The sequence below is a fragment of the Bombina bombina genome, chromosome 2, assembly GCF_027579735.1.
Source record: "Bombina bombina isolate aBomBom1 chromosome 2, aBomBom1.pri, whole genome shotgun sequence".
Lineage (NCBI taxonomy): Eukaryota > Metazoa > Chordata > Amphibia > Anura > Bombinatoridae > Bombina > Bombina bombina.
The window spans coordinates 493512844-493537875 of NC_069500.1; the positions used below are offsets into that span (position 1 = coordinate 493512844).

A 25032-nucleotide genomic window follows, 5' to 3' on the forward strand; every position below is an offset into this window, starting at 1 on the left:
AATATTAACTATATTAACCCTAATATAATTAGGGTTAATATAGTTAATATATATAATATAATAACTATATTAACTATATTAACCCTAATATAATTAGGGTTAATATAGTTAATATAGCTGGCGGCGGTGTAGGGGGATTAGATTAGGGGTTAATGTGTTTAATATAGGCGGCGGCGGTGTAGGGGGTTTAAATTAGGGCTTAATATTTTTAAAATAGATGGCGGCGGGGTAAGGGGCTCACTTTAGGGGGTAGGTAAGGTAGATGGTGGCGACGGGGTAAGGGGCTCACTTTAGGGGGTAGGTAAGGTAGATGGCGGCGGGGTAGGAGCTCACTTTAGGGGATAGGTAAGGTAGATGGCGGCGGGGTAGGGGCTCACTTTAGGGGGTAGGTAAGGTAGATGGCGGCGGTGTAAGGGGCTCACATTAGGGGGTAGGTAAGGTAGATGGCGGCGTTGTAAGGGGCTCACATTAGGGGGTATGTAATGTAGCTGGCGACGGTGTAGGGGGATCACATTAGGGGGTTATACTTTTAATGTAGGTGGCGGCGGGGTCCGGGAGCGGTGGTTTAGGGGTTAAATACTTTATTAGGGATTGTGGCGGGGTATCGCGGTTGACAGGTAGATAGACATTGCGCATGCGTTAGGTGTTAGGTTTTATTTAGCAGGTAGTTTAGGGAGTTACGGGGCTCCAATACTCAGCATAAGGCTTACTACGGCTGCATTTTGTGGCAAGGTGAAAATGGCGTAAGAGTTCTCCATTTTCGCCACGTAAGTCCTTACGCTGTATATTGGATACCAAACTGCGCTGGTTTGGTATACCTGCCTATGGCCCAAAAAACTACGGGCGAAGGCAGAAATATACGAGTGTAACTTCTAGGTTACGCCGTATATAGGATACCAAACCAGCGCAAATTTCGGCGTCGCCGGCTTTTGCGGGCGACGCATATCGGATCGGGCCCCAGATGTGTAGATCCAATGAGACATTGTACAATAATGCATTTCTGTCACTATTATTTATGTTACTTTAGTCTGCTTTGCTGCTGCTGACTCCTATATAGTTGTACTATAAAGCACAAGACTGTTCCTACCACAGATAAACAACCCACCCATGAGAACCTAATATCAGACACGGTCACCCTAACTTCCCTAAGTTTAAGATAAAAAAAGATCTTACTTTAAAATAAAATAAAATTTGCTTGCTATTCCTGGAATTCTCCAAGGGTTATGTTCATACACATGGATTTAATCTAAATTAGCTATGGGTTTCCCCTCTTTTTATAGACTCTTGCTTGGTTCCTAAATTTAACTAATCAAGATAGTGAACTTGTGGGTAATTTTCTGAACTAATCATGAACATTCATCTGATTAAATATCATAAACTTAATGTGTAGAAATTTGTAACTACTCTGAATTATTTAAAAATCTATAAATAAAGAAGTAATAGAGGTTCAAACTTTGAGATCATTTGAAACAGTTATGAAGACTATAAATATATTTAAAGGGATATTTTATATTATAACCACATTAAATAAAGAAAACCCAGCCTTGCAGCTCCAATAAGAAGTTCTCTTCTAATCGGCTCCCAGGCTTGATGCTTCCAATCCCTACTAGGTGTGTGTTTGTATGATTAAAACTTGAAAAGGATGGTACAGCTAGTCTGTCTATGCCGATATCACTCACCATGTTGAAGTACAAAGATGCACACTCTTTCTCTTCTGCGTTAGTCTAAAGCACAGTCAGCAACCTATGACACTAGTTGGGTGATTTCTAATCACACTCACATGCTCCACCGATCAGTGAGTCTCCCGCCTGTGACTGTCACACTCACTTCTCTTCTTCTCACGGTCTCAAGACGATCACATGACCGCTCGGCGGTTAGCCGCCCGGCCTTGTCAAAGTTAAATAATTTTTTTTAAAGCCACTCATATTTAGCATCAGTGTAGCAGCCAGGGCAAAGTGCCGCCCCCCAGAATTTACTGCCCTAGGCACGGGCCTTGTCCACCTATGCAGTAATACGCCCCTGATATATATATATATATATATATATATATATATATATATATATATATATATATATATATATATATATACATGCATATTTAGACAAGTATGTGTATGTATCTCTTTGTTAAAGCCCTTTGCCTGCCTTTTTTTCCCCTAATACCTGAGACCTCATATCTTTGAGCCCTTATAACTTTTTTGTGCAATTTTTTTAAAATAATTTGTATTAGATAGTGTTATTATGAGTGTAACTGTACACTTTTTGGTTTTGCAATACAGTTAACCAGAGCCCTGAGGACACACTATCCCGACGCGCTTAACTTCAATTGTTCGCGTTTACTTTCAACTTGTAATACGAGCACTAAACCAGAGTGCAAACACCCGCGATAAACCCCTTTTTATAATCTGGCCCTATATTAATGCACTTTATTTTTAAACAAATTCCATTATTTTACTATGTGTTTGATACCATTAAAAAGATTAAAAACTTAGTTAAATGGACATTATACACTAAATAGGTGCTAGGTATAATAATGCATTTAAAGAAAAGATTAGTCTGAGAATAGCATGTAGATGTATATTTTTTAAAATTTCATTAGCTGTTTAAATATTGACAAAATAAGTGCAAAGTTTTAATGACTATAAAACAATGGGAGCTGCCATGTTGTAACTTAGGTTACCTTCTCTGCTGTGGCCAATTAGAGAAAGCTATAAATAGGTCACTAGAGGGTGCAGCCAATGGCTGCGTGGAATATAACAGTGTTCTGCACTTCCATTTCTAACAGGAACTGAAAAGCTCACAATTTCAGAATGGAATTACAGGGGGAAAAAAACAAAATAAATAATGAAAGTATCTTCCAGAGTTTTTTTTATATATATTTTTTATGTATAGCATTTACCATTTTTTATTACAGTTGTACTTCTGGAACATTTTCCATTCTGCTTCATATAAGAATACAGCCACTGATGGAATAATACGTATGTATACCTGCTTCCCATTTGCTAACCAGTTGTATTCTCACCTTGAGGGCCACAGGAGCAGGTGTTTAACTCTGCAGCAGTTAAACACTTAGGGATAGATTACAAGTGGAGTGCTTTCATAAAAACAAAATTAGTTCTCCACTTTGTAATACCAGCGCACGATAATGTATTACAAGTTAGCCACAATGTGAACTCGGTCCCATTGCTAGGAAGCATTGCTCTCACGAGAGCGCGCTTCCATAGGCTCCTATAAGAATTTCAGCGCCAGCGAAGGGTGTAAGTCGAGCAGCGATGGCTGATATACATATATATGTTAATATGGGTATATACACATTTTAGCACATAAATATATATGTATATAAGCATATACATATATATATATATATATATATTTACTGGGAACACACAGTGTAAAGGCACTTTTTAATGCCATTTTTTCTAACATTCCCACCAACTTTAACCCCAAAATACTGCCTAGTGCAGTAATATTATTAAAAAATAAAGATGCTGCTATCTTTATTTTTTAATAAACTACACTAGACAGTATTTTCTTTCATGTAATTAGCAAGAGTCCATGAGCTAGTGACGTATGGGATATACATTCCTACCAGGAGGGGCAAAGTTTCCCAAACCTTAAAATGCCTATAAATACACCCCTCACCACACCCACAATTCAGTTTTACAAACTTTGCCTCCCGTGGAGGTGGTGAAGTAAGTTTGTGCTTAAGATTCTTCGTTGATATGCGCTTCGCAACAGGTTGAAGCCCGGTTTTCCTCTCAGAGTGCAGTGAATGTCAGAGGGATGTGAAGAGAGTATTGCCTATTTGAATACAATGGTCTACCTCTAGGGGATCTATTTCATAGGTTCTCTGTTATCGGTCGTAGAGATTTCTTCTCCTACCTCCCTTTTCAGATCGATGATATACTCTTATATACCATTACCTCTACTGATTCTCGTTTCAGTACTGGTTTGGCTATCTACTACATGTAGAGGAGTGTCCTGGGGTAAGTAAGTCTTATTTTTTGTGACACTCGCTATGGTTGGGCACTTTATATGTAAAGTTCTAAATATATGTCTATAAACTTATATTTGCCTTGATTCAGGATAATCAGTATTCCTTTTCAATACAGACTGTCAGTTTAATGCATTTAATTATTTTTTATAATGCATTTAATGCATTAATGCATTTAATTATTTTTTCTTACCTTGAATAATTTCATTTGGCCATTTTTTCCTGCATGCTGTTAGGCTCGCGGGGGCAGAAAATGTTTCTTTTTATTACGTCATTTTTGGCGCAAACTTTTTTTGGCGCAAAAAATTTTGTCATTTCCGGCGACGTAATTTACGCCGGAAGTTGTATTCTGTTACGCGCCAAAAAAATGTAGGCGTATTTTTTACTCACTTTATTTAAACATTTTCTTTTCATGGCTTCTGGTTTCTAGAAGCTTATTATTTTGCATTCTTTCCCATTCCTGAAACTGTCATTTAAGGAATTTGATAATTTTGCTTTATATGTTGTTTTTTTCTTTTACATATTGCAAGATGTCTCATCCTGACCCTGGATCAAAATCCTCTAATGGACAGACGCTGCCTGATGCTGGTTCTACCAAAGTTAAGTGCATATGTTGTAAACTTGTGGTAACTGTTCCTCCAGCTGTAGTTTGTGAAAGCTGTCATGATAAACTTTCCAATGCAGATTCTGTTTCCATTAGTAATAATCCTTTACCTGTTGTTGTTCCTTCAACATCTATTGTTCAGGATGTTCCTGTTAATGTTAAAGAATTTGTTTCTAATTCTATTAGGAAGGCTCTGTCTGTTATTCCTCCTTCCAGTAAACGTAAAAGGTCTTTCAAAACTTCTCACATTTCAGATGAATTTTTAGGTGACCGCCATCATTCTGACTTATCTGTTTCTGATGAGGTTTTTTCCGGTTCAGAAGATTCTACCACAGATATTGATACTGATAAATCTTCATATTTATTTAAGATGGAGTTTATTCGTTCATTGCTTAAAGAAGTTTTGATTGCTTTAGATATGGAGGAGTCCAGTCCTCTTGATTCTAAAACTGCTAAACGTTTAAATTCGGTTTATAAACCTCATGTGTTAATTCCAGAAGTTTTTCCAGTTCCTGATGCTATCTCAGATGTGATTGCTAGGGAATGGGATAGTCTGGGTACTTCATTTACTCCTTCTCCAAGGTTTAAGAAATTGTACCCTGTGCCATCTGATAGACTGGAATTTTGGGATAAAATCCCTAAAGTCGATGGGGCTATCTCTACTCTAGCCAAACGTACTGCTATTCCTACGGCAGATAGCACTTCGTTTAAAGATCCTTTAGATAGGAAAATTGAATCTTTTTTGAGAAAAGCTTATTTATGTTCAGGTAATCTACTTAGACCTGCTATCTCTTTGGCTGATGTTGCTGCAGCTTCAACTTTCTGGTTGGAGTCTTTAGCGCAACAAGTGACAGATCATAATACATATAGCATTGTTAAACTTCTTCAACACGCTAATAACTTTGTCTGTGATGCCATTTTTGATATCATTAGAGTTGATGTCCGGTATATGTCTTTAGCTATTTTAGCTAGACGAGCTTTATGGCTTAAATCCTGGAATGTAGATATGACTTCTAAATCAACTTTGCTTTCTCTCTCTTTCCAAGGTAATAAGTTCTTTGGTTCTCATTTGGATTCTATAATTTCAACTGTTACTGGAGGGAAGGGTGCCTTTTTGCCTCAGGGAAAAAAAATCTAAAGGTAATTACAGGGCTGCTAATCGTTTTCGTTCCTTTCGTCAGAAGGAGCAGAAGCCCGATCCTTCCCCTAAAGGAAACCTAATCCAGTCTGGAGTAAATCCAAGCCTTCCAGAAAGTCAAAACCAGCCCCTAAATCCGCATGAAGGTGCGGCCCTCATTCCAGCGCAGCTGGTAGGGGGCAGGTTTACGTTTTTTCAAAGATGTTTGGATCAATTCGGTTCACAATCTTTGTATTCAGAACCTTGTTTCGCAAGGGTACAGAATAGGTTTCAAAGTAAGACCGCCTGTGAGAAGATTCTTTCTCTCACGCATTCCAGTCAATCCAGTGAAGGCTCAGGCGTTTCTGAAATGTGTTTCAGACCTAGAGTTAGCTGGGGTAATTATACCAGTTCCAGTTCTGGAACAGGGTCTGGGGTTTTATTCATATCTATTCATCGTACCAAAGAAAGAGAATTCTTTCAGACCGGTTCTGGATCTAAAAATATTGAATCGTTATGTAAGGATACCAACATTCAAAATGGTAACTATAAGAACTATTCTGCCTTTTGTTCAGCAAGGGCATTATATGTCTACAATAGATTTACAGGATGCATACCTGCATATTCCAATTCTTCCAGATCACTATCAGTTTCTGAGATTCTCTTTTCTAGACAAGCATTACCAGTTTATTGCTCTTCCATTTGGTCTAGCAACAGCGCCAAGGATCTTTTTGAACGTTCTCGGTGCCCTTCTCTCTGTAATCAGAGAACAGGGAATTGCGGTATTTCCTTATTTGGACGATATCTTGGTACTTGCTCAGTCTTCACATTCTGCAGAATCTCATACGAATCAACTTGTGTTGTTTCTTCAAAGACATGGTTGGAGGATCAATTTACCAAAGAGTTCCTTGATTCCTCAGACAAGGGTAACCTTTTTAGGTTTCCAAATAGATTCAGTGTCCATGACTTTGTCTCTGACAGAAAAGAGACGTCTGAAATTGGTTTCAGCCTGTCGAAACCTTCAGTCTCAATTGTTCCCTTCGGTAGCATTATGCATGGAGATTTTAGGTCTCATGACTGCTGCATCGGACGCGATCCCTTTTGCTCGTTTTCACATGAGACCACTCCAGCTTTGTATGCTGAACCAGTGGTGCAGGGATTATACAAGGATATCACAAATAATATCCTTAAATCCCAATGTTCGATCATCTCTAACTTGGTGGATGGATCACCATCGTTTAATTCAAGGGGCCTCTTTCGTTCATCCAATCTGGACTGTGATCTCAACAGATGCGAGTCTATCAGGTTGGGGAGCTGTTTGGGGATCTCTGACAGCGCAAGGGGTTTGGAAATCTCAAGAGGCGAGACTACCAATCAACATTTTGGAACTCCGTGCGATTTTCAGAGTTCTTCAGTTCTGGCCTCTTCTGAAGAGAGAATTGTTTGTTTGTTTTCAAACAGACAATGTCATGACCCTGGCATATGTCAATCATCAAGGGGGGACTCACAGTCCTCAAGCTATGAAAGAAGTATCTCGGATACTTGTATGGGCGGAATCCAGCTCCTGTCTAATTTCTGCGGTTCACATCCCAGGTGTAGACAATTGGGAAGCGGATTATCTCAGTCGCCAGATGTTACATCCGGGCGAATGGTCTCTTCATCCAGAGATTTTTCTTCAGATTGTTCAAATCTGGGGACTTCCAGAAATAGATCTGATGGCCTCTCATCTAAACAAGAAACTTCCCAGGTATCTGTCCAGATCTCGGGATCCTCAGGCGGAGGCAGTGGATGCGTTGTCAATTCCCTGGAATTATCATCCTGCTTATATCTTTCCGCCTCTAGTTCTTCTTCCGAAAGTAATCTCCAAAATTCTAATGGAGCATTCATTTGTACTGCTGGTGGCTCCAGCATGGCCTCACAGGTTTTGGTTTGCGGATCTCGTTCGGATGGCCAGTTGCCAACCTTGGACACTTCCGTTAAGGCCAGACCTTCTATCTCAAGGCCCTTTTTTCCATCAGGATCTCAAATCATTAAATTTGAAGGTATGGAGATTGAACGCTTAATTCTTAGTCATAGAGGTTTCTCTGACTCAGTGATTAATACTATGTTACAGGCTCGAAAATCTGTCTCTAGAAAGATTTATTATCGAGTTTGGAAGACTTACATCTCTTGGTGTTCTTCTCATAAATTCTCCTGGCATTCTTTCAGAATTCCTAGAATTTTACAATTTCTTCAGGATGGTTTGGATAAGGGTTTGTCTGCAAGTTCTTTGAAAGGACAAATATCTGCTCTTTCTGTTCTTTTTCACAGAAAGATTGCTAATCTTCCTGATATTCATTGTTTTGTACAGGCTTTGGTCTGTATCAAACCTGTTATTAAGCCAATCTCTCCTCCTTGGAGTCTTAATTTGGTTTTGACAGCTTTACAGGCTTCTCCGTTTGAGCCTATGCATTCTCTGGACATTAAATTACTTTCTTGGAAAGTACTGTTCCTTTTGGCTATCTCTTCTGCTAGAAGAGTTTCTGAGTTATCTGCTCTTTCTTGTGAATCTCCTTTTCTGATTTATCATCAGGATAAGGCGGTGTTGCGCACTTCATTTCAATTTTTACCTAAGGTTGTGAATTCTAACAACATTAGTAGAGAAATTGTTGTTCCTTCATTATGTCCTAATCCTAAGAATTCTAAGGAAAGATCGTTACATTCTTTGGATGTAGTTAGAGCTTTGAAATATTATGTTGAAGCTACTAAAGATTTTAGAAAGACTTCTAGTCTATTTGTTGTTTTTTCTGGTCCCAGGAAAGGTCAGAAGGCTTCTGCCATTTCTTTGGCGTCTTGGTTAAAGTCTTTAATTCATCTTGCTTATGTGGAGTCGGGTAAGTCCCCGCCTCAAAGAATTACGGCTCATTCTACTAGATCAGTTTCTACTTCCTGGGCTTTTAGGAATTGAAGCTTCTGTTGATCAGATTTGCAAAGCAGCGACTTGGTCTTCTTTGCATACTTTTACTAAATTCTACCATTTTGATGTGTTTTCTTCTTCTGAAGCAGTTTTTGGTAGAAAAGTACTTCAGGCAGCTGTTTCTGTTTGATTCGTCTGCTTATAATTTCAGTTTTTTTCATTATAAAGATTAAAACTTTTGATTTGGGTTGTGGATTATTTTTTTCAACGGAATTGTCTGTCTTTATTTTATCCCTCCCTCTCTAGTGACTCTTGCGTGGAAGTTCCACATCTTGGGTATCTGCTATCCCATACGTCACTAGCTCATGGACTCTTGCTAATTACATGAAAGAAAACATAATTTATGTAAGAATTTACCTGATAAATTAATTTCTTTCATATTAGCAAGAGTCCATGAGACCCACCCTTTTTATGGTGGTTATGATTTTTTTGTATAAAGCACAATTATTCGAATTCCTTATTTTTTGATGCTTTCACTCCTTTTTTTATCACCCCACTTCTTGGCTATTCGTTAAACTGAATTGTGGGTGTGGTGAGGGGTGTATTTATAGGCATTTTAAGGTTTGGGAAACTTTGCCCCTCCTGGTAGGTATATCCCATACGTCACTAGCTCATGGACTCTTGCTAATATGAAAGAAATGAATTTATCAGGTAAGTTCTTACATAAATTATGTTTTTGGGGCAGATTTATAAAATTAACCAGAGATCCGATCTCTTGTTAATTTTATAAGCGCAAGCTCGCGGTAGCAATAACCAGCCACTTGTAATCTAGCCCATATGAGGTAAACAATAGAATGTGTTTTCTTGAGGTAAAATGAAACATTATTTCCTGCTCCTATATAATAATATGGAGTCCACAACAGAAACCTTGTACCAATCCTAAAGACCCAATAAATATAGCCGGGTACATTTTTTTTTGTACAAATGAAAATTTGTGAAGAAAACACGGATACTCATTTCATTTTCACAACACGAATATCTGAGCAAATGCACTAACTAATTTAAAGAAAATGAACAATTACTAATGAAATTTGTTACTATGCATGAATTTTCTTTCAATTAGCTTTAAAAGGTTAAATACTTACCTGTAGCAAGCTGGAGAGTCGTGCTAATCCTATTAAGAGGCTTAGCATGGCAGGTCACAGAGCCCTGGGCCGCACTAATAGGAGACTTAGCACAGGAGATCACAGAGCCCCGGGCCGCACTATTAGGAAGCTTAGCACATCGGTTCACAGAGCCCCGGGCCGCACTAATAGGAGTCTTAGCACAGCGGATCACAGAGCCCCAGGCTGCACTAATAGGAGGCTTAGCACAGCGGATCACAGAGCCCCAGGCCGCACTAATAGTGGAGGCTTAGCACGGCAGATCACAGAACACAGGGCCACATTAATAGGAGGCTTAGCACGGTGGATCACAGAGCCCCGGGCCACACTAATAGAGGAGGCTTAGAACAACAGATCACAGAGCCTCGGGCCGAACTAATAGGAGGCTTAGCACGGCAGATCACAGAGCCACTGCCGCACTAATAGGAGGCTTAGTACGGCGGATCACAGAGCCCCAGGCCACACTAATAGGAGGCTTAGCACGGCGGATCACAGAGCCCCGAGCCACACTAATAGAGGCTTAGCACGGCAGATAACAGAGCCCCGGGCCACACTAATAGAGGTGGCTTAGAACAACAGATCACAGAGCCTCGGGCCGAACTAATAGGAGGCTTAGCACGGCAGATCACAGAGCCACTGCCGCACTAATAGGAGGCTTAGTACGGCGGATCACAGAGCCCCAGGCCACACTAATAGGAGGCTTAGCACGGCGGATCACAGAGCCCCGAGCCACACTAATAGAGGCTTAGCACGGCAGATAACAGAGCCCCGGGCCGCACTAATAGAGGCTTAGCACGGCAGTCCACAGAGCCCCGGGCCGCACTAATAGAGGCTTAGCACGGCGGATCACAGAGCCCCGGGCCACACTAATAGAGGCTTAGCATGGCGGATCACAGAGCCCCGGGCCGCACTAATAGAGGCTTAGCATGGCGGGTCACAGAGCCCCAGGCCACACTAATAGAAGGCTTAGCATGGTGGATCAGAGAGCCCCGGGCCGTACTAATAGAGGAGGCTTACACAGAGCCCCGGGCCGCACTAATAGGAGGCTTAGCAAGGTGGATCACAGAGCCCCGGGCCGCTCTAATAGGAGGCTTAGCACAGTGGATCAGAGAGCCCCGGGCCGTACTAATAGAGGAGGCTTACACAGAGCCTCAGGCCGCACTAATAGGAGGCTTAGCACGGTGGATCAGAGAGCCCCGGGCCGTACTAATAGAGGAGGCTTACACAGAGCCCCGGGCCGCACTAATAGGAGGCTTAGCAAGGCGGATCACAGAGCCCCAAGCCACACTAATAGGAGGCTTAGCACGGTGGATCAGAGACCCCCGGGCCGTACTAATAGAGGAGGCTTACACAGAGCCCCGGGCCGCACTAATAGGAGGCTTAGCACCGCGGATCACAGAGCCCCAGGCCGCACTAATAGGAGGCTTAGCATGGCAGGTCACAGAGCCCTGGGCTGCACTAATAGGAGGCTTAGCACGGCGGATCACAGAGCCCCAATCCACACTAATAGGAGGCTTAGCACGGCAGGTCACAAAGCCTGCACTAAAGGAGAATGTTCTTTAGTGCAGGTTTTAGGATCTGCCTCGCTAAGCATCCTATTAGCGCAGCCCAGGGCTCTGTCAAGAAGGGTCTGGATTAGTGCGGACCTACAGCACGCCATTCGTAAGTATAAGGCTACAGGTGATCCTTTTCACCTGTAGCAAAGGAATATTTATAAATATTCTAAATAGTGCAGTAGACAAAATATTCACAAAACTAACTTTTCAGAATATTCGTTCTGAAAGTTAAAAAAAATGTTGCCGCTGCACAAGTCTTATTAAATATAAAATTGCATAACCAACACAAGCAAAATAAAAAGACAACGCAATAGCAGTTCATTTCAAATGAACAGCATATTTTTATTTCTGCCAAATTTCAAAATTTCTTCAATAGCCCCACCCCCTGTATCATGTGACAGTTGTCACCCATCACAGACTCACAGATTATACTGTGCACTTTTGCATGTGCTCAGCAGGAGCGGGTGCCTCCGAAAGTGTGCCTATAAAAGACTGTGCACAATTTTTAAAATGACATGCTCTATCTCACTGGTTTTCAAACCTGTACTCCGGCCTCCCTAACAGGCCAGATTTTGGGGACATCTGAACTGAATCACAGATAAAATAATTAGCTGGTTAGTAAACATGTGGCTAGATTACGAGTTTTGCGGTAAGAGCGGCTCGATACTAATTTGCAAGTTATTGTCACCGCTCACCTCCCTATAGCGCTGCTATTACAGGTTTGCATAAACCCGGCGTTAGCAGGCAATATTGCAGCGTTGAGCAAAATTGAGCTCCATACTGCACTCCAATACCAGCACTGCTTTGAGCTGGTTTTACGTGCTTGTGCACGATTTCCCCTTAGACATCAATGGGGAAAGCCGGCTAAAAAAAGCCTAACACCTGCAATAAAGGAGCGTAACGCAGACCCATTGATTCCTATGGGGAAACAAAATTTATGTTTAAACCTAACACCCTAACATAAACCCAGAGTCTAAACACCCCTAATCTGCCGCCCCTAACATCGCCGCCCACCTAACTACATTTACTAACCCCTAATCTGACGCTCCCAATGTCGCGCCACCTACATTAGTTATTAACCCCTAATCTGCCGCCCCCGACATCGCCGCCACCTACCTACACTTATTAACCCCTAATCTTCCACCCCCAACGTCGCTGCCACTAAACTAAAGTTATTAACCCCTAACCCTAAGTCTAACCTTAACCCTAACACCCACTTACTTTAATGTAATTAAAATAAATCTAAATAAAACCTACTATTAATAACTAAATAATTCCTATTTAAAACTAAATACTTACCTGTAAAATAAACCCTAAGCTAGCTACAATATAACTAATAGTTACATTGTATCTATCTTTATTATCTTTATTATCTTTATTTTTATTTCACAGATAAGTTTGTATTTATTTTAACTAGGTAGACTGTAAAATAAAACCTAACCTGAGTTACACTAAAACCTAACCTTACACTACAATAAAATAAATTACATTTATTAAATACAATTAACTAAATTACAAAAAAAAACAAAACACTAAATTACACAAAATAAAAAAGAAATGATCAAATATTTAAACTAATTGCACCTAATCTAATATCCCTATCAAAATAAAAAAGCCCCCCCAAAATAAAAAAAACCCTAGCCTAAAATAAACTGCCTATAGCCCTTAAAAGGGCCTTTTGTGGGGCATTGCCCCAAAGAAATCAGCTCTTTTACCTGTAAAAAAATACAAACACCCCCAACAGTAAAACCCACCACCCACACAACCAAACCCCCCAAATAAAAACATAACTAAAAAAAACTAAGCTCCCCATTGCCCTTAAAAGGGTATTTGGATGGACATTGCCCTTAAAAGGGCATTTAGCTCTTTTTCAGTCCAAACCCTAAGCTAAAATAAAACCCACCCAATAAACCCTTAAAAAACCCTAACACTAACCCCCGAAGATCCACTTACAGTTTTTGAAGACCCGACATCCATCTATAACGAAGTCTTCATCCAAGCGGGCCAAAGTCTTCATCCAAGCGGGCCGAAGTCTTCATCCAAGCGGGCCGAAGTCTTCATCCTAGCCGGCAGAAGTCTTCATCCAAGCCGGCAGAAGTCTTCATCCAGACGGCATCTTCTATCTTCATCCATCCGGCGCGGAGCGGCTCCATCTTCAAGACATCCGGCGCGGAGCATCCTCTTGTTCAGACTGCTCTTCTCGAATGAAGGTTCCTTTAAGTGACATCATCCAAGATGGCGTCCCTTGAATTCCGATTGGCTGATAGAATTATATCAGCCAATCGGAATTAAAGGTGAAAAAATCCTATTGGCTGATGCAATCAGCCAATACGATTGAGCTTCAATCCTATTGGCTGATGCAATCAGCCAATAGGATTGAGCTTGCATTCTATTGGCTGTTCCAATTATATTGTAGCTAGCTTAGGGTTTATTTTACAGGTAAGTATTTATTTTTAAATAGGAATGATTTAGTTATTAATATTAGGTTTTATTTAGATTTATTTTAATTACATTAAAGTTAGTGGTGTTAGGGTTAGACTTAAGGTTAGGTTTAAAGGTTTATAACTTTAGTATAGTGGCGGCCATTTTGGGAGCAGCAGATTAGGGGTTAATAACAGTAATGTAGGTTGCGGCGATGTTAGGGACAGCAGATTAGGGGTTAATAATATTTAACTAGTGTTTGGGATGCAGCAGTTTTAGGGGTTAATATGTTTATTATAGTGGCGGCGACGTCCGGAGCGGCAGATTAGGGGTTAATCATTTTATTTTATTATTTGCGATGCGGGAGGGTCTCGGTATAGGGGTTAATAGGTAGTTTATGGGTGTTAGTGTACTTTTTAGCACTTTAGTTATGAGTTTAAGGTTACGGCTTTGTAGCATAAAACCCATAACTACTGACTTTCAGTTTACGTTATGGATCTTGACGGTATAGGCTGTACCGCTCACTTTTTGGCCTCCCAGGCAAACTTGTAATACCGGCGCTATGGAAGTCCTATTGAAAAAGGACTTTTTGAAAGCTGCGGTAGTTACGTTGCGTTACGGCCAAAAAAGTGTGTGGTGCAGCCAAACCTGCAAGACTCGTAATACCAGCGGTAGTGAAAAAGAGCCTTAACGATGCCTTTTCACCCATAACGCAAAACTTGTAATCTAGCCGATGGTTATTTTACCTGCTCTCACCCAAGGTAAAACCTGAAAACCTGGCCTGTTGTGGAGGCCTGAGGAAAGGTTTAAAAACCAGTGCTCTACCTGAATCATGTAAATTTAATTGTGACTTTATTGTTCCTTTAAAGGAACAATCTAGTATAAATTAAACTTTCATTATTCAGATAGGACTTTTAACTTTAATCAACTTTCCAATTTACTTTTATCATCAAATTTGCTTTTTTCTCTTGGTATTCTTAGTTTAAACTAAACATAGGTAGGCTCATATGTTAATTTCTAAGCCTTTGAAGGCTGCCTCTTATCACAGGCTTTTTAAATCTCTTTTCAACACAAAGAGACAGAAAGTACACATGGGCCATATAGATAACACTGTGTTCAGGCACAGGGAGTTATTTAAGATTTAGCACAAAACAATGCTAACTTTAAGACAATAGATAATAAACAGTCACAGTCATGTGATTAGGGGGCTGGAAGAAGGTTCCTAGATACAAGGTAATCACAGAGGTAAAAAGTATATTAATATAACTGTGTTGGTTATGCAAAACTGGGGAATGGTTAATAAAGGGATTATCTATCTTTTAAAACAATAACAATTTTATGGTAGACTGTCCCTTTAAGCTGCATCTTGCACACTACTGACCTGCACAGAGCTACTCTGTTTCTATATAACAATAATGTATATACCTGATATTTAGTGGACAAGGTTGCCTCATCTCCTGAGGACATTGCAAGCTTTTGTTAATGTTACATATTTAAACTATGTCTCCATCAGATGCTCTCAGAGCATTGCTGTGCTGTAAGTTTTTGTGACTATCTGTAATGTTACATCAAACAAATTAGTAACTGGAGTATAATCAAATCATACACTGTACACAGTAGTAATCACAAAGAGATAAGGAAGTGAGGGAGAGGAACAAAGTGGTGACCCAAAGTAAGGTTGAGAAAATTCAATTATGCAATTAAATCTAATGGAAACATAGAAGGTAAAGTGACAGAGATATACTGTACTAAGAAAACACAGATAAATATGATTAAGACACAGAAAATATATCCTCATGAGGCTGAGAGTGTATTGGTCTGAATAATACCTTCATTAGTATTTTATTAAACACTGTAGGCTTCTATAAGTACCAGTACTGTTTATGTTACAAATACAAGATGATAAACAAATACATAAAATACAAGATAAGTTTAACAAATACATAAGTACCACTACTTTTTATGTTACAAATACATAGTTGTACATTTTCAGAGGCAACATATACTCCGCATAAGTTAAAGGATATTTCAGTTCACAAAACCCTGCCTCTTCTCAATTTGCCGTAAAGAAAGGGTCACATAAAGAGGTGGGGTCAAAGTGCGGTACAGAAAGGGTCATGTGAAGAGGCGGGGAAAATTGTGGTAAAGAAAGGGTCATGTGAAGAGGCGGGGTCAAAGTGTGGTAAAGAAAGGGTCATGTAAAGAGGCGGGGTCAAAGTGCGGTAAAGAAAGGGTCATGTGAAGAGGCGGGGTCAAAGTGTAGTAAATAAAGGGTCATGTAAAGAGGCGGGGCAAAGTGCGGTAAAGAAAGGGTCATGTGAAGAGGCATGGGAAAATTGTGGTAAAGAAAGGGTCATGTGAAGAGGCGGGGGCAAAGTGCGGTAAAGAAAGGGTCATGTGAAGAGGCAGGGTCAAATTGTGGTAAAGAAATGGTCATGTGAAGAGGCAGGGGCAAATTGTGGTAAAGAAAGGGTCATGTGAAGAGGCAGGGGCAAATTGTGGTAAAGAAAGGGTCATGTGAAGAGGCAGGGGCAAAGAGCGGTAAAGAAGGGGTCATGTGAAGAGGCAGAGGCAAATTGTGGTAAAGAAAGGGTCATGTGAGGAGGCGAAGTCAAAGTGTGGTAAAGAAAGGGTCATGTAAAGATATGGGGGCAAAGTGCGGTAAAGGGTCATGTGAAGAGGCGGGGCAAATTGTGGTAAAGAAAGGGTCATGTAAAGAGGCGGGGGCAAAGTGCGGTAAAGAAAGGGTCATGTGAAGAGGCGGGGGCAAAGTGCGGTAAAGAAAGGGTCATGTAAAGAGGCGGGGGCAAAGTGCGGTAAAGAAAGGGTCATGTGAAGAGGTGGGGCAAATTGTGGTAAAGAAAGGGTCATGTAAAGAGGCGGGGGCAATTCCGGTAAAGAAAGGGTCATGTGAAGAGGCAGGGGCAAATTGTGGTAAAGAAAAGATCATGTGAAGAGGCGGGGTCAAAGTGCAGTAAAGATAGGGTCATGTGAAGAAGCGGGGTTAAACAGCAGTCTTTGGACTTCACACAAGCCCTATACAGGACTCAAAGCTGTTTTTAGTAAGAGTACTCTGGGGGTCTTGGAAGTTTACATTGTTACACTGTATCTCTTGTCTGTGACTTGATACTGCTTGTTTTTATTATTGTACAATATTGTTTTAAATAAATTGTCATTCGGATAAATGAATCCAGTTGAGTACTGTTCCTGCCGTCATACGATCCACCTATAACACACTGAATACACTTAGAGCTAGGTATACAGCGCAGAAGAACGTGAGTAATGTTCTCTATACACTTCATATAAGGACTGTGATAGTATTGCACTATATTTTAATTTTCTCTTTATATATGCTGAATCACCAAGAACAAATTTGTCCACACAACTGAAGGACTTGCATTTGTGAACTGAAGTATCCATTGACTTATGTGCAGTGTTTAATTTTATTTAGTTGTTCACTTTGGTTATGTGTATTAGCACAACTTAATCACCATTTTTACTTCACTTATTGTTTGTATTAAGTTTAAGTCTTTACCCTAGACAACTTCTCCTTTTCTCCATAGAATGCATTATAAAGGTTACCATACGCCACATATTTTTTAAATTGGGACCAGCCCAAATAAGGTGATATATAAATTACAGACAATTCCCAATGGGTCTGACATATAAGGAAGAACAAGCCAAGCCATCTGGTATATTACTATCCTATTTGATTAACAGCTTTTAAATTAATGTTCTCATTCTGTGTAACTCAATAGGGACATTAATTAAAAAGGAAATCCCTGTAACATGTTTAAATAATTATTGTTATATATAATTAGTTTGTACTGCTTCTCCGGGAGAGCATCCTGCAGGATTCAGAGTCTTGACCGTGCAACATTTTACATAGTAATTGCATGAGCAGTGCAGGATCTTATTTATATATCACACTAGTTGGCCACAGCAACAGCGATAAGATAAATAAACTCAACAGGATTTTCAAAAGATGGGTTACTGGACTGCAAAACAATGCAAGTTTTTAATGTTTTTTTTTTAAATCAATTTGTATGAAGAGCTTTTTTAAATCCAGTTGTAAATTGTATATGCAAAAAAATACTTTAAATTACTTTATTTTAACACATTTAGATAACACATTTAGATAACACTCACATTTTGAGAGTTTAATGTTCCTTTTTATCCCTATAAATGATTATTGAACCCATCGCTATAAGCCAGGATTTCTTCACATTTCAACAAAGCATTATACTTCTTTATAATATACTGTATTTACTTTGCCATGTTCTACAGGTTTTTTTTATTCCACACAAAAGATTTGCTTAACACTTATACACAAAGAGTTAAAGATCTTCACAGTAACACTATGGGAACTCAAGCGGTCGAGATGGACAGTGAGTAAGATGTGTAGAAGTGATTACTTCTTATTAGAACTTAATTCTAGGCACTCAAATACCACAAGGAAAAGGATAATTGACTTACTGACACTTCTTTGCACTTACTGGATCTCTTGATAATAAACCTGTAGTTCACCCCTGCATCCCTGGGCTTTGAATCCTTAGTAAAACAAGAAGCAGGTGGGAGGGGCAGCTGTAAGTGGATGAAAAGATAATGCAGGCAGATAAGTCAGAGACCACAAGAGCCAACCTCTAGTAATTACTATTGAAATCTTTTATCTAATAAAAGAAATCATTTCTCATCATTTCCTTGCTCATGGATCCCTGGGGACTGGCAGAGACCAGAGTTTATTGAGAACATCTAGGAGGAAAGTAAAATGTACAGAAGAGATCAGTAAGGGAGGCAAAGAGGCCAGGATTAGCCATGCAGACTAATGCATCCTTAGGAAAAAGCCCAAAACTGAAAGAAAACAGTAAATGGGGGAAACTGAATAGGTGCCAGAATGAAAGCAAGGAGAGGCCAGAGAGAGTGTCAAGAATGGCAGAGAAACACTGGCAGATGGGATGTGTAAAGACATCTGTTGTCAAAAGCCTGTAAGACGAGGTACCAAGATATTAAAGGGACATGAAAGTCCCAATTAAAAGTTCACAATGCACTACTGGGAGCTAGCTGGTGATTGGTGGCTCCACATATATGCTTTTTTCATTGGCTCTCCAAGTGTATTCAGATAGGTCCCAGTAGTGCATTAATGTTCTGGAGCTTTGTAGGAGAGAATTTTTTGTTTTGCACTATGTCCCTTTAGGACTGTAACGACCATAGATAACACGAGATGAAAAAGGAAAAAACAAGATGAATAGCAACAACAGAAAAAAATGAGAAAGCAAGGAAAGACAGAATGTTGAGAAGCTGGTAGACTGGTTGCAAGCAGGAAGGACAAGACATCAGAAAGATTGGATAGAAAGCAGAGGTTGTGTGTGGCTACACAACAGAATGTGACCAGGCATGATGGGCAAGGACAGATGTCTAGAGATGGCTGCAAATAGAAGACCTAGTATGATAAACATTTATTGCGGCCATCTAATAAAAGGAAAGGACAGAGATCAAAAGATGGGTTGAGCAAGACACAGGCAATGATGGAGTGGATCTAATGGAAAAGAAAATAGCCAGATAATCAGGTAGGGAAGGGACCATTTTCAACCCACTGTTAATAATCTTTCTTCTTGTAACTTTGCCCAGTCTGCTTCACTCCATCCTCCTCTTCTTTAACACTTTTGATCTGTTTCTTTCCCCCCCTTTTGGTGCAAAACTACTTCTCAGTTTGATATGAAAATGTCTATTTTATAGTCTGTCCCTGTATGAAGCATCAGCTTGTATGTTGGGTCCCTGAGTCCCCTGTTTCTTCCAGCTCCATTTTCTCAGTTAAGTCTGTACTGTCACCTGTAGGACTTCTATCCTTGTATAACGTGTCCTCTATGGTGCAAGGAGATTCTGAGGCAAAGGTTGAATCCTGTGGGGAGCTGACTGCAGTTAAACTCTCTGGGCTTGTCTCTTGCAATTTCCAGACCTTCAGAACAAAAAGATACAATAAATCTTTACCAGGCGGTTATTAATTTACACTAGTGTGTCAGAGAAAACATGCTATATTCAACACTCACACAATCACTGTTCACAACCTTCCCTCTGAATCCAAATCTGTTAAGAAAAAAGACTGTAGACTAACTTGTTAGTATTATCTCTATCTACCTACAAATAATCTATCTATAGCTCTCCATATAAATCTATCTATCTTTGTATGCACAACAGAATAAAGGATTTGCACTCTCACCTATAATCAGCGTGACAGGAGCAGAAGAGTATGGGCCATAGTTATCAAGGTCTGTCAGACCTGATCCGACACTGCGGATCAGGACCGCCAGACCTCGCTGAATACAGCGAGCAATACACTCGCCGTATTCAGCATTGCACCAGCAGCTCACAAGAGCTGCTGGTGCAATGCTGCCCCCTGCAGACTCGCGGCCAATCGGCCGTCAGCAGGGGGGTGTCAATCAACTTGATCGTACTCGATCGGGTTGATTTCCGGCGATCTCTGTCCGCCTGCTCAGAGCAGGCGGACAGGTTATGGAGCAGCGGTCTTTGTGACAGCTGCTTCATAACTGCTGTTTCTGGCGAGCCGGCAGGCTCGCCAGAAACACACAACATCAAGCTCCATTTGGAGCTTGATACATATGCCCCTTGATCACAACGAAGAGCCCGCACTCACTGGGCTTAACACAAGCGTATCTTTTATTAATACATGCCGTTTCGGGGATCAAAATACTCCCCTTCCTCAAACAACAGAAACACCCCCCAGGGAATGACACCATCAGTGTTGCCATAGTGACATTCAAACAAGTGAAAACTATACAATATCAACGTGATCATATACTTTGAATCATGATCTAGTAAATCAAATCTGATAGTTTGTGTATTAGTGAATCACGTGTACAACAAACAAATGTGTAATATAATAAAGATAAGAATGGAACACTATGTAGTTTGTATAATCCGCAATGCCATACTGATCATTTGGCCTGTATTTAACTGTTAGTCTTATTTCCATAGAAATTGTATTGCAATCAAGTATTACATTTTAGCAATTGCGCTATAGAGCCTAATATCATCCATAAACACCCATTAGTAAGACGTAGTATAACGATATCTATTCTTAAGCTTACACACTTGCTGTAATTAACGCCATCTCTTGCCTCCGTGTGCACATTATGTTTATACTCAATAACTACACATGGCTTGACCTATCAGGACAGCTCGTGAAGTACTCGCCTCTAGCTTGTCAGAACTAACAGCATGCAATCAAAAAAAGTCTTTTACAAACAACAAGACTGTGTGGGTATCTTTGTACGTATGTATCTCCATTTTCCCTCACTATAGTATCTTCCTTGTCCTATAGCTATATTTTTCAATAACTACTCCCTTTCCCCATTCTCAACCTTTACACTATGTTTCATACTCTCGTTACCTCATCATATTTCCGGATGCTGTACATGTGGTTCTTGTTCATAAATGTCAGTAGTATCCAGTCACAGAATACGGATCCCTAGTACAAGTAGAACAAGTTAAATTAACAGGCTTAGATGCTATGTTAGTAATACAGGTAAACCCAATAACAGCAGAGGTACTTGAGAGTGCTAGAGGGTGCCATGCTGCTACAATATATACAGAGGCAGCTCTACCATTAGGCCAAATAGGTGGTCTTAAAGGGACACTGAACTCAAATGTTTTCTTTCGTGATTCAGATTGAGCATGAAATTTTAAGCAACTTTCTAATTTACTCCTATTATCAAATTTTCTTCATTCTCTTGGTATCTTTATTTGAAATACAATAATGTAAGTTTAGATGCCTGCCCATTTTTGGGGAACAACTTGGGTTGTTCTTGCTGATTGGTGGATAAATTCATACACCAATAAAAAAAAAAGTGCTGGCCAGAGTACTGAACCAAAAAAAAAAAACCTAGATGCCTTCTTTTTCAAATAAAGAGAGCAAGAGAACAAAGAAAAAATGATAATAGGAGTAAATTAGAAAGTTGCTTAAAATTGCATGCTCTATATGAATCACAAAAGAAAAAAAAATTGGGTTCAGTGTCCCTTTAAGGCCTCACTTATGATAAGGCCTTGCAGAGGGTCATAGAAAAAAATCTGCATTTTCTTTTCTTGGAACAGTTGTTTGTAGCATAGTAGCCCAGCCTAACGGCTTCCTCCAAGTATCGTAATACAGTTTAATTATCATAGGCATGAGCAGAGGGTGGAACAGATGTGTTCAGACACATTATAATATAGGGATTCCTGCTTCAATGAGCCCTGTGTTCAATGAATGCCTAGTTTGCAGGAACCAAGTATACTGTGGCACATATACTGTCTAAAGTTTGTTAATTAATCATGATTTTTTTCTGGGGTTGGGATCTAATGTGGCACATATCTGGCTTATGAGGAGTGCAGGGGACCATTTGCAAGTGGTCTGATTTAGTATATATCTAGTATAAATGGAGGTGTAAGAGGGCTTTGCATTTTGTCTTGGGGTCTGATGTGGCATAGTTTCAGCTTAAAAGGCTGCATGGGCCATTGGTCTGGTTTTGGTCTAATGTGGGATATACATGGTATATTAGATACAGTAGGGCAATGCATCTGGTCAGGGATTATATATCTGGCACAACAGGAGGCTATGTATCTGTTCTGGGGTATCAGCTTCTGCACTGTAGTTTGCAATTGTAGATGCATAAAGGGAGCATATATTTTGTTTGGGATTTACTGTATTGCATTTGTTACTTGTGATGGCTGGCAAATACAAGCTTATTTCTTATATCCGTTTATATCAGATTGTAGGATTTTATAGCTACAGTTTGTACAATTTGAAATACCAGATTTATTTCACATTTAGGAACCAGTAAGAATATTGAGCCAGCCACATACTTCTTAGGACCCAGACAGTGGTGTTTTTATATAAATATATGTAGAATAATCCAAGTTATAAGCCAGAAGAAGTAAAATCTAGGCGTCTTGCATTTGGCGACCCTTGCATGAAAAATATTGTTTATGCAAATAAATATATGGGGCTAATTTCTGCATTTTTTTTCCCTTTTGTGTGTGATGAGGGGCCTCATATTTTAGTTTTGCCTAAGGGCTCACTATTGTCTAGAGCCACCTCTAAATACACAGAAGCACATTATGAAGAACCATTCATCTAAACAGCAAACACAAAATATTATTTTGCAAATAACTGACAATAAAAACTATGATCAATGAGCTGAACATTTCACCTGCATTAAGAGATATACAATATCTCCAAAAAGTATCAATAGGGTAGACAAAGAGACCTACAGACTATAGATGCTCAATACCAAAACTGAAGTAATAAAGAAACTAAAAAGGTTGTTAAAAGAATTATCTACATTGACCTGAACTGTAAAAATACCACCTAGATGGCAGCTATATTTGTAAGAGTGCAGAGACTTCATTCTCATTGGAGAGACATCTGCAGTCTAAAAAGCTATTGTATTATAATGTCTGATATGATTAATGTACCAGCCTATTAACAAAGTAACAGTGCATATATAAAGTAATATACATAGTACATAATATGGCGCATGCTTCATGCAGTATGTACTTACCACCCCTATAGATGTCAAGGCAGTGGCTAAGTTAATTATGGTGGGTATAAGACTGAACTTTCCAGCCTTAAGGAGACAATTAAAAAAAGAAAGGTATTACAGGTCTATTGTAATTTTGCATTCCTTACCACATATGCTATTACATGTTAATAGCTGCTTCTATCAAATATTTTCCTGCCATATATAGCTCCACTCCATCTCTCCTATTATAGCAAAACACCTTGTAATTACAACATTTTTCTGCAGTCTTCCAATAGATTAACATAGCAGTCTGAACTATATTAACACCTTGTTTGCTGCAATGGTTTTTAATGGTCAAACTCCATCCACTACTTACCTTATTTGGAGGAGTTAAGTCTGGAGATAACAGGGCTTGCTACTCTACTATCATATTAACAAAATCTTAACTGTTTGTCATCAGCAGAAAAGATAAGGTACTAACCTGCAAATTAGGGAAATATATGTGGCAAGGTTAAGTGTATGAAGCCTATCATGTGCCCTTTCATTTTGCAGGACTGGGAAATCCACAATTTTCTGACTTTGATTGGAGAACATAAATGCTTCAGTAAACACTGCTGCTGCTGGTGGGAGGAGCTGGCGCACAGTCTAGTTAGAGGGATAGTGAGATCCTCTAGTAATGGGCAGTAACATTTCCTACAATACACTAAATGCAAGCCTGTCAGCGGCCCTGCTGTGTGATCACCCTGCACTGTGTGGAACACATGGTGCTTACGTTTCTGTGTGGCTTGCTCTTGGGTTATTTAGCTCCCCTCAGCAGAAAAAGGGCTATTGCACCTTAAGTGGGTAAGACTCTGTAACAGAGGAGGATTCTCAGGCCCAAAGGCAACCATTTAACCCTTTATTGAATTTAATTTGCTTTCATTAACCCAAGTGTATTATTAGATTATATACATATACATATAGTGTGTGTGTATAAAACAATATTAATTGTGAGGGGGTCAAAGTCTTGGTGAGTTCCCACACTTTTTTTTGTAGGACTTGACTACTGTTTTAAAGTACTTACTGCCCCTTTAATATCAAGTTAAACTATAATAATAACAGGAACAAATAATGTTTTCATGAAATATTGCAGTGAATAGAAAAGTATAGTAGATAAAAAATGTTTGTTTTTCTTAGGCGTCTGTGGTTTTAACAAACAGGAGGCATATGTTCTATATCAATCACTGCTAGAAGAACTATTCTGTCAAATCTAACTACATGAGATGCTCTGGTATAATATTGCTTTAAGGGACACAGAATATTAAACAAATATGCAGATGTATTTTTCCCCCCAAAATTATATTAGTTGTTTAAATAATGAAGAAATATGTTTCATTTTTAGTTTATATAAGGTAATGAACACTGACATGTTGAAACTTAGGCTTCTCTCATCTCCTCTGCTGAGGTCAATTAAGGTACAGATATAGAAGTGCTATTAGAAAAGAGTTGCCACCTCGGCCATGTTTTCCTGGACACTTATGAGTTACACATGCTGCAGGGTGTGCAGGGAGGAACATGAATAGTGCTGTCCAGGATCCCTATTTGTGTGCTGTCCAGGGCTGCAATTCATGTTCCTCTCTGCAGACCCTACAGCATGTGCAACTCATAAATGTCCAGGAAACCATGGTCGAGGTGGCATCCCTATATTAGAGTGTCAAGCTTGTAAAGTCCGGAGTGTGCCCACAATAATTAGTTTATTTCAAAAATTAAATTATTTATGCACATGC

The 25032-nt window shown here is 39.6% G+C and overlaps 1 protein-coding gene across 1 annotated transcript in view; it reads right to left on the reverse strand.

Annotated features, from left to right (window-relative positions):
- Positions 1-18918: 18918 nt before the first annotated feature.
- Positions 18919-25032, reverse strand: part of P2RX2 (purinergic receptor P2X 2) — a 176857-nt gene continuing 170743 nt past the window's right edge. Inside the window, exons 10-12 of the mRNA XM_053700556.1 lie at positions 23306-23371; positions 21160-21237; positions 18919-19707 (exon numbers count right to left, since the gene is read on the reverse strand). Coding sequence (XP_053556531.1) covers positions 19507-19707; positions 21160-21237; positions 23306-23371 — 345 coding nt within the window. The 3' untranslated portion in view covers positions 18919-19506. The remainder of the gene's footprint in view (positions 19708-21159; positions 21238-23305; positions 23372-25032) is intronic.